Source organism: Trachurus japonicus, unplaced genomic scaffold, assembly GCF_045865225.1.
Source record: "Trachurus japonicus isolate A0001 unplaced genomic scaffold, Traja_1.0 AP030083.1".
Classification (NCBI taxonomy): Eukaryota; Metazoa; Chordata; class Actinopteri; order Carangiformes; family Carangidae; genus Trachurus; species Trachurus japonicus.
Window position 1 is genome coordinate 1 of NW_028220216.1, and position 9,541 is coordinate 9,541.

A 9,541-nucleotide genomic window follows, 5' to 3' on the forward strand; every position below is an offset into this window, starting at 1 on the left:
AATTGAATTGAATTCAATTCAACTTTATTTATAAAGCGCATTTCATGCACAAGGCAGACTCAATGTGCTTCACAACAAAAATCAATCAAATTTAAAATCAATTATAAATCACATAGAAAACAAACAAAAAAGATAAAGTGCAAGTGCAAGTAAACAATCATATATAAACAGAGAGAGTGCAAGTGCAAACAATCATATATGTCAATTTCAACCCATACACACTTAGATGCACAAATTCACACCCACTCACCCAATCACATATGCATATCTACACACACATACACACACACACACACACACACACACACAGGTCAACAGAATGCTGTTGAAAATAGATATGTTTTTAATCTGTTTTTGAAGATGGCTAGTGACGTGGCATGTCTAACTGTGTCGGGCAAGGTGTTCCATTTTCGTGGGGCATATACACTAAAAGCTGCCTCCCCTTCTTTGGATCTGGTGCGAGGAATGAGTAAGTTGCCACTGCCTGATGACCGAAGTGTTCTTGCTGGGGTGTAAGTGGTGAGCATATCTGTGATGTATTGAGGTGCAAGGCCATGTAGTGCTTTGTAAACCAGGAGTAGTATTTTAAAATCGATTCTTGTATTAACAGGTAACCAGTGCAAAGACTTCAGAACGGGTGTGATGTGTTGATATTTCTTGGTACCAGTGAGAACACGTGCAGCTGCATTTTGAATTAATTGTAACCTCTGAATACTTGATTTTGAGAGTCCGGTGAATAAGCCATTACAGTAGTCTAATCTACTTGTTATAAAGGCGTGGATTAATTTTTCTGAGTCCGGTTTTGACAGAAAGCCCCTCAATTTGGAAATATTTTTGAGATGATAGAAAGATGATCTGGTGATGTGATTGATATGACTTCTGAAATTTAGATCGCTGTCGATGATTACACCCAGATTCCTTGCTTCGGTTTTGCTGGTAAGAGAGAGAGAGTTGAGATGTGCTGCAATTTTCTGTCTCTGAGCCTGTGCACCAAAAATGAGTATTTCTGTTTTGTCTTTGTTTAGTTGTAAAAAATTTTCTGACATCCAATGATTAATATCTTTGATACACTGAGTGAGGGATATTATGGGTGATAGGTCATCTGGGTGTAGTGAAATGTAAAGTTGCGAATCATCTGCATAATTATGGTAGCTAAGATTATGTTTGCGTATGACATGTGAGAGTGGAAGCATGTAGAGGTTGAACAGTAGTGGTCCGAGAATTGACCCTTGTGGTACTCCACATGTGATGTCTGTTTTGTTGGAGGTAAATTCTCCAATAGAGACAAAGAACTGCCTATCCTGAAGGTAGGTTCTGAACCAGTTTAGAACTGGACCAGACAAGCCAACCCACCTTTCGAGCCTTTCCAGTAGGATTTTGTGGTCAACAGTATCAAACGCAGAGCTAAGATCAAGTAAAACAAGAATGGAGGTGTTTTTGGAGTCTGTGTTCATATGTAGATCATTTAAAACTTTGATGAGTGCCGTTTCTGTGCTATGGTGGGGACGGAAACCTGACTGATATGTATCTAAAAGGCTATTTGATGCAAGATAGTTTTTGAGCTGAATATAGACTGCTTTTTCAAGTATTTTGCTAAGGAATGGCAGATTGGAGATGGGTCTGTAGTTTGCAATGACATTTTGATCCAGATTGTTCTTCTTCAGAAGTGGTTTGATGACAGCAGTTTTTAGTGATGTGGGAAATATACCTGAGAGGAGAGACTGGTTAATGATATGCAGAACCTCTGGTGCTAAGCAGTTAAAAACATTTTTGAAGAAAGCGGTTGGGAGAGGGTCCAGACAACAGGTGGAGGATCTGAGCTGACCAACAATATTGTCAAGCTCTGTCAGATTTAAACAGTTAAAATGAGACATGATGCAGGTGGGGTTTCTGGAGAAAGGAAGGGCAAGTTCAGTTGTAGATTTTAGAGCGGTAATGTTTTGTCTAATAGCAATGATTTTGTTATTGAAGAAGGAAGCAAATTGATCACATTTTTCTGTGGACAACATTTCTGAAGGAATGGTGGATGGTGGGTTAACAAGTCTGTCAACAGTGGAGAATAGTACTTTGCTGTTATTAATATTTTCATTGATGATTTTAGAAAAGAATGATTGTCTAGCTTGTTTGATTGCTTTGTTGTATTCATTCAGTTTATCCTTATAAATGTCATTGTGAACCTGAAGTCTTGTTTTTCTCCACTGCCGCTCTGCCTTGCGACACTTTCTCTTTAAGTATCTAATGTTCACTTCATTTCTCCAGGGGGCCTTTAGCTTTTTTACATATTTAGTTTTGAGTGGTGCAATTTTATCAAATACACTCTGTATTTTTGAGTTGAAGTTGTCCACAAGGTCCCCAGTTGAAGATATTGTGGACAATGACATCTCCTTTACAATTTTTTGAAATCTTTCAACAGTGTTATCATTAATTATGCGTCTTTTAAGTAATCGAGAACTGTTACACTGTACAGGGAAAGCAGACACATCAAAGTAAAGGCAACAGTGATCTGAAAAGGCTACATCCACAACAAGAGGCGTTGTAATGTCAAGTCCTTTTGAGATGACAAGGTCAAGAGTGTGCCCTTTATTGTGGGTGGGTTCATGAACATGTTGAGAGAGGTCAAATGCTTCTAGCAGATTGATAAAGTTTATGGCATCTGGATCAGTTTTAATGTCAATATGAAGATTAAAGTCGCCAGATATAATAAGACAGTCATAATCAGTGGAAATCTGGGATAATAGCTGAGAAAATTCTTCCAGGAAACCAGTTTTGGGTTTTGGTGGACGGTAAACAGTTAATATTAAGATTGTAGTTTTACAGTGTACTGACAGAGCGAGGTATTCAAATGAAATAAATTCACCAAGACGGACTTCCTTACAGTTATAAATGTCAGAGAAGACAGCAGCAATTCCACCACCTCTCCTATCAGTCCTAGTGGTATGGATGAAATTGAAGTTTGGAGGTGCAGTCTCAATGAGTGTGGCGGCTCCGTTTTTATCCAGCCAGGTTTCAGTTAGTAGAGTTAAATCTAGACTGTGAGTGCTAATGAGTTCATTTATTAAAAAAGATTTGTTTGTAAGTGACCTGACATTTAATAGAGCCATTTTTATTTTTTGAGGTTCATTGCTGTGTGAGAGGCTGATAACTGGAGGGATATGGATAAGATTACTGAGGTTAGCTGAGCTGGTGAGATCAGAGGTGCATTTTTTAGGCCTAAAGTTTGTGATAACAGGGATATGTGTAATTGTCACTGGACTGCTATGGTGTTTGGAGTGTGGAGTTACTGACCGTCAACCAGAGTAAGCCATGCAGGAATGAAAATTACATAGAAGACAGAAGAGACATAATATTGTTGAAATTCCACACAGTTTTCTCAAGAAATTTCAGGTTGTTCCTAATGTTTTGTAAAGGATATGTAAACATCTGAATGATGTACTTGAACTTCTTTGCACTAAAACAAAGGGAAAAATTAAAAGTTCTCTTTATTTAAAGGGTAATATGCTGTTGTTTTACTGGTCCAGCCCACGGGAGATGAAATTGTGCTGTATGTGGCCCCTGAACTAAAATTAGTTTGGCACCCCTGACCTTTGTTAGTAACTAGTGTGTCCATGTGTCCAGGCTAAAGGCTTCGAGTTTACATATCTGGAGAAGGTTCCGGAGGTGAAGGACACGGTTCATAAACAGTCTCTACTGCATCACGCCTGCTCTGCCGTGGTGGAGAACTTCCCTCAGAGCACCGACCTGTACTCAGAGATCGGAGCCATCACACGTTCTGCAAAGGTACGCTCCGCACTGGTTTGAATCTGCGCCAGTCCAAAACATTTCAAGTTGGTCCAACTGGTCCAACTCGAAACGTGAGTTCTCCTGTTGCCTCAAACATGTGGGTTGCAGGAAGTGAGCGTAGCTTGAAAACTTTTCTCAAGCTCGGCTCACAAGTCACTGTCGTGCAAAAGCAGTTCACTGAATTTGGGAAAGTTAGAATGAATAAATTGAAGATACCAGGCACATTCAACAATGGCTTTCAAGCTACTTTTTGTCCGTTTGAAGAATCATTTTTCCTGCAAAGATCATCCAGCTGTGTCGGCTGCTGTTTGAGCCACTAGTGTCAATACAAGGATTGTTTTCACTACTAACAGAGGAAACAACTGCTGTTTAACAAGCAATAAAGACACAGCAAGTTTTGGCCATATTTGTTTTCTCAAAAACTACAAAAAGAAAGATGTCTGGAGAGATCTGACTCGCAAACAAAGCATGCTGGGAAGTCTGATTGTGATACATTCATTAGAATCATTACAGGTCAAAACTCAAGCTTTAAAAATATCTTGAATTCAAAACTAGAAATAACTTGGAATTTAAAAAACTCGATAAAACATGAGGTTGGACTAGATTCTGTTTTGAACGAGAGGACTTTCCACCACATGCGTTTCACCACGTGTTGCTTATTCACTCACATCATCTCTTCTATCAGGTGGATTTTGACCAGCTGCAGGAAAACTTGTGTCAGATGGAGCGTCGCTGCAAAGCCTCATGGGATCACCTGAAGGTCATCGCCAAGCATGAGATGAAGCCACAGCTGAAGCAGAAGATGTCTGACTTCCTCAAAGACTGCGCTGAGAGGATCATCATCCTCAAGATAGTTCACCGCAGGATCATCAACAGGTAGCAAGACAAACATACTGAAAAACAGCTTTTACCCCAAAGCCATCACAATACTGAATGCAAACATGAACTGACAGCCTATGGCTATATTCATATACGTACATATTTATTTACTTTTTTTATTTTTATACATACAGTATACTCTCATATTTTACCCTGCTAGTCATCAATGCACTTGCACTGTCACTTTATCCATACACATAATCATAATTGTTGATTATTGAATAACTGAATGTCTGCACTGATTGTGTTACTGTTTATTGTCTGTCTTGTTTCTATGTGTGGTTACACTTTAAGGTTTAGCTTTTAACCTCGTTGTGCTGTTGTGCAATGACAAATAAATTCTGATTCTGATTCTGATTCTCACAGTTTGTTTAGCTTGATTAGTGCATTATGTATTAAAGTGCTAAATAACTTGATTTTTACCTACGTATTATTGCAATCCCTATTTTTCTGTATGAAGCATCCCTCTGTCCTTTGCCTCTTTCTCTCAGGTTCCATTCATTCCTGTTGTTCCTCGGTCACCCGGCCTACAGAGTGAGGGAGATCAGTGTCCACAGGTTTAGTAAGATCATCAGTGAGTTTGCGCTGGAGTACAGAACCACCAGAGACCGCGTGCTGCAGCAGAAACAGAAAAGGGCCGACCACCGCGAACGCAACAAGACCAGAGGAAAGATGATCATAGACGTCAACGCTCCTGTGAGTATCACACAGACAGAGAAACCTTCACACACAGACACACTGCCTTTTACCTCCGTTTTCTATTTTCACCTCCATTTTCTTTTATCTGTTCTTTAAATTTCACTCTTTCTTTCTCCTGTAGTCGGATGATGAAGAGGAGAGTGAGGTATCAACACGTGTGCTGCCTTTCTGCATGTGTGTGTGTGTGTGTGTGTGTGTGTGTGTGTGTGTGTGTGTGCGCGCGCATGAATCCACTAACTAACTGCTTCAAAGTTTCCTTTTCACTAAATGTCTGAGTGAATTAGTCAGTAAAACATAGTAGGGAGTGGGAATGCCGTTGTTACAGGTTGTATGTTTTCCTGGATGTTTCAGGCTTGCCCCATGGTCAAAGGCCCAAATACTTCAAATAAAAGCTGTGAGATTCTCATCCTGTTTCTTTCTGTTTCTCCCCATCAGTGTGGTCGATATGGCTCCAGCAGTAACAACACTGCCCCTAGTGGGAGCCAGGAGAGCAAGCAGCCTCAGGGCCTGGGCCATGCTGAGGACGCTGTAGAGCACGAGAACATGAAAGCGGTGCTGAGAACCAGCCTCAGCGGCGGGGACAAGGAGAGCAGCGGTGTACCCGGACTTCGCACACGGACAAGGTCTCGGCCTGGACGAGGAGGTGAGGGGGACAGGGAGTTCTTCACCGGGTGACAGATAAATACACAGTGAAACAAACAAAAGACAAGCATTTATCACTTTGATCTGTTTGTTCAGGTCGCACTATGCAGGCATGGACGCCACCTGTGGAGGATTCTCAGACTGGTGGAGACGACGCCGCAGACGAGATCATGGAGCGCATCGTGAGGTCGGCCACTCAGGGTCCAGGAACCAGAGCTCAGCCCAGAGAGAGGAGGAGGTCCAGGGCGAACCGCAAGTCATGTACGACCTCAACACAGAACCTGTTTCCAAAATACATGCTCTGAAAAGTCTGAAAATAACCACCGATGATGTCATCCGGCTGTGAACTCTTAAAGGAAACAAGCTCTAGGAAGTAGCTTCTAGCATTATTTTGAATTTGCTGGTGAAAAGGAGAAGAACAGCCCAGTGAAATGCAAACTATGCGTGGGTGATACGTTTATATCGGCTGCAAAGAGCTGCGTCCCCTCTCTCAGATGCTGTCCTTCATTCCTGTTATCATAAGCCTGCAGTCAGGGTTTGTATGTTGCACACTCGGACATACAGAGGGGTTTCAAGGCGTGCATGAGTTTTTTCACTCTTTTAATCTGATCATTCAGAAACACACAGTCACTCGGTTGCTCACTGCAGGCGATCTGTTTACTGACACACATACGTTCACATTCACTACTCAACTTTAACGCCTGTTATCTTATTGTAATAATACTCAAATCAAACACTCATCACATTCTGCCATTCACACAACTCATATTTTGAACTAGTCACGATTGGAGTCACAGGAATCACCTCTGAGCGGTTCACTAACATGAGGTCAAGCACCATCTCTGATGTCACGGACATTTATTACTGTAACTTACAAACAGCAACATAAATCTCCTATTTGTGTTATCAACAGCACATAACACTTTTGCATTGATTCCATAATCTGTGTTGCTTCTCGTCATGTTTTTATCACTTTTGTTCACCTGATAATTCAGGCGAGAAACCAGCCTTCACCCGAGGACCCCTTAGGGCAGTGGTTCCCAACCTTTTTTGGCCCGTGACCCCATTTTGACATCACAAATTTCTGGCGACCCCCGATCACGTGCAGTCATGTGATGGCGGTCGTCAATCAAGATGCGCCAGCTCAGATATTTTTATATGCTGCATTTTATTTGAACTAGATTTATATTTGAGAAAGTGAAAGTATAGAATACAGCTGTTTAAGATTGTGTGTGGTGTTTTTAATCATAATTTTAAAAAGAATAATAATCAGTTAAAAATATATTTTCATCAGTAATTCTTTTTTTTTTTATCAATTACTAGACATTTCCAGTGACCCCATTCGAATTCCAGGCGACCCCATGTTGGGTCCCGACCCCAAGGTTGAAAAACACTGTCTTAGGGCACCTACAGTAACTGCCGCAAAAGTGCCCGTGTGACCTCTTTGCGTTGTAACCCACATCCACTTAGCAAAATATTACAGTTGTGATGAATAGTCAGAAATTAGACAAACAAATTAATGAAATAAAACAATGGGAAATCTTAAATGAAAATGGGGGGTGCTGAATGTCACACCAGGTACACCAGGTACCACACGCTGTCATTCAGTGATGAGACTTCTCGGTGCATTTAAAGGAGGGTGTGTGTGTTCTGTGGTCAATTAAGCTGCAGCATGTGTGAGGCATTTTTAGTAACAGATGAGTATTGTAACACATTACATTTATTCACAGGTAACGCAGATAAATAACAAATTACTTTAACAATAATATTGTAATGTTATTAGTTACTATACCCAACACTAGGCGTTATATATGATCACATACAGTAATCTCTTCTCTTCTCTTCTGGCAGTGAGGCGGACTCTGAAGAACGGTCTGACACCAGAGGAAGCTCTTGCTTTGGGACTAACTGATTCTCCAGACACATAAATGTGATGCGCCGCCCCCTGACTGTCATCTTTGCCGTGGAAACGGAGCAACAAACCATGATTCGACGCCTCCGTCAGCTACCTGCCTTCGCCACACTTGTACTCCAGCAGTAACACGCCCCTTTAGGTTTTTTGCTGCTAATCTTGCCTGTTGTGTCTGAGTGATGAAACTACAGAGTAAATAATCCTCCAGAATAGACAATGGAGGTGAAGAAGAAGAAAAGAAGGAAAAGAGAATCTAAAAATCGATGATTCTGCCTCTACATTCAGCTGAAACATTTTTTTTTATTTATGTAAAAATATTTCAAACATTGTATTAGTTCAAAGGGATATTTTTTTTGCTTTAAACTCTGCAGCTGTGACTTCACTATGTTTCATTTATTTAAGCTGTGAATTTTGGTTGTAAAGATGAATGGGCTGAAGAGGAAGCTCGATTTGTTCTCTTATCCAATTTCAAAGAACGCCAGGAAAACAATGAGAATCAGATTGTTTTTGCAGCTGCACATTTGACAAGTGACGGGTGTGGCTGTGGATCAGTGGGCATGTGAACGGTTTTCAATCTGATGTGTGCCTTTCATTGAAAAGGGACAGTGCTGTACCTTTTTCGCCATCTCGTGCTATTGTGTTAGTCGCTTCCTGCTTTCCAGATGACTCACAGTTTGACAGGTGTAGTTATATGGCGTGAGTGGTGATGACGTTTAGCTTTTTTCATTTCAAAAGAATTCTCCTCAGTATTTATTTGCAAAAGCTCAGATCTTGCACCTTACTCGCGTTAATAGTCCGTCGAGCTGAAATGAACGACTGATTTAAAACACAGAAAAGGAAGTTTTTATCTCAGAGGAACTGTTTGTAAAGTGTAAAAAGATAAAAAGATAAGGACTTAAAAAATAATAATAATAATCTATTTGAAGGACATGCAGAGAATCCTGCAGAAGATGTGTAAATGCCCTTGTCTGCTGCCAGATACAGTGTGCATGTTTAGTGCAGTTCATATTCTGTATTATTTTTGTAATTTTCTGTAGTCATTTGTATTATATAGTCTGAGAGAAAGGCTAAAAAAGAAGCTATTCTGTGAATTGTAATTAAAGATGAAAGAAGTGAAAGATGATGGTCAGAGCTGAAATATGTGTTTTTAAAATGATGTTCCGTGCAGAGAGGGTGAGAGAGGAGAAGTCTTTGGACATTTGCTTTGAACGTTGTGGTCACGGTGTACTTTGTATGAACTTGAAACAGATTGTGGAGCAGTCCCAGCAGAAGTGTGCGCTCCTCTCACAGTCCAGAACAAACAAAACAAAACTGGGAATCATCGCTGCATAAATATCATGTAGTGAGCTAATCATGAAACCATGGTTACAGACACTTTCACTTGAAATGCTGTGTATACACATTCTGCAATAAAACCACTGAGTGAAAATGTGGGATGTGCGTGTCGTTCTTCGTCATTTTACCTCTGACAATGAATAAGTTGTATCATTGACTTAATATCAATCTGCCCTCCCCCACCCCCACTGTGCACATCCATTGACAGCACACATATACGTTTCAGTCACACACCTACGTCCAATATTAGACACCTTTTTTCCTCATTTGTTCCATGGACATTATGTATCTGTA

The 9,541-nt window shown here is 40.6% G+C and overlaps 1 protein-coding gene across 1 annotated transcript; it reads left to right on the top strand.

The window, feature by feature from the left end:
* Window positions 1-360: 360 nt before the first annotated feature.
* On the top strand, window positions 361-9,327 carry LOC146960714 (FH1/FH2 domain-containing protein 3-like). Its single transcript, XM_085772129.1, has 9 exons — window positions 361-469; window positions 1,267-1,307; window positions 3,616-3,777; window positions 4,466-4,656; window positions 5,151-5,355; window positions 5,480-5,503; window positions 5,794-6,001; window positions 6,097-6,261; window positions 7,852-9,327. The coding sequence occupies exons 1-9, from the start codon at window positions 361-363 to the stop codon at window positions 7,926-7,928; spliced, it is 1,182 nt and encodes a 393-aa protein (XP_085628255.1). The 3' UTR covers window positions 7,929-9,327.
* Window positions 9,328-9,541: the final 214 nt, after the last annotated feature.

Bases quoted from the DNA above. Each gene is read 5' to 3' on its own strand.
- LOC146960714 (XM_085772129.1), top strand. From the start codon at position 361: ATGGCTAGTGACGTGGCATGTCTAACTGTGTCGGGCAAGGTGTTCCAT. The intron at 5,356-5,479 runs GTGAGTATCACA...TTTCTCCTGTAG, and splicing joins TCATAGACGTCAACGCTCCT to TCGGATGATGAAGAGGAGAG. The intron at 6,262-7,851 runs GTACGACCTCAA...CTCTTCTGGCAG, and splicing joins CAGGGCGAACCGCAAGTCAT to TGAGGCGGACTCTGAAGAAC.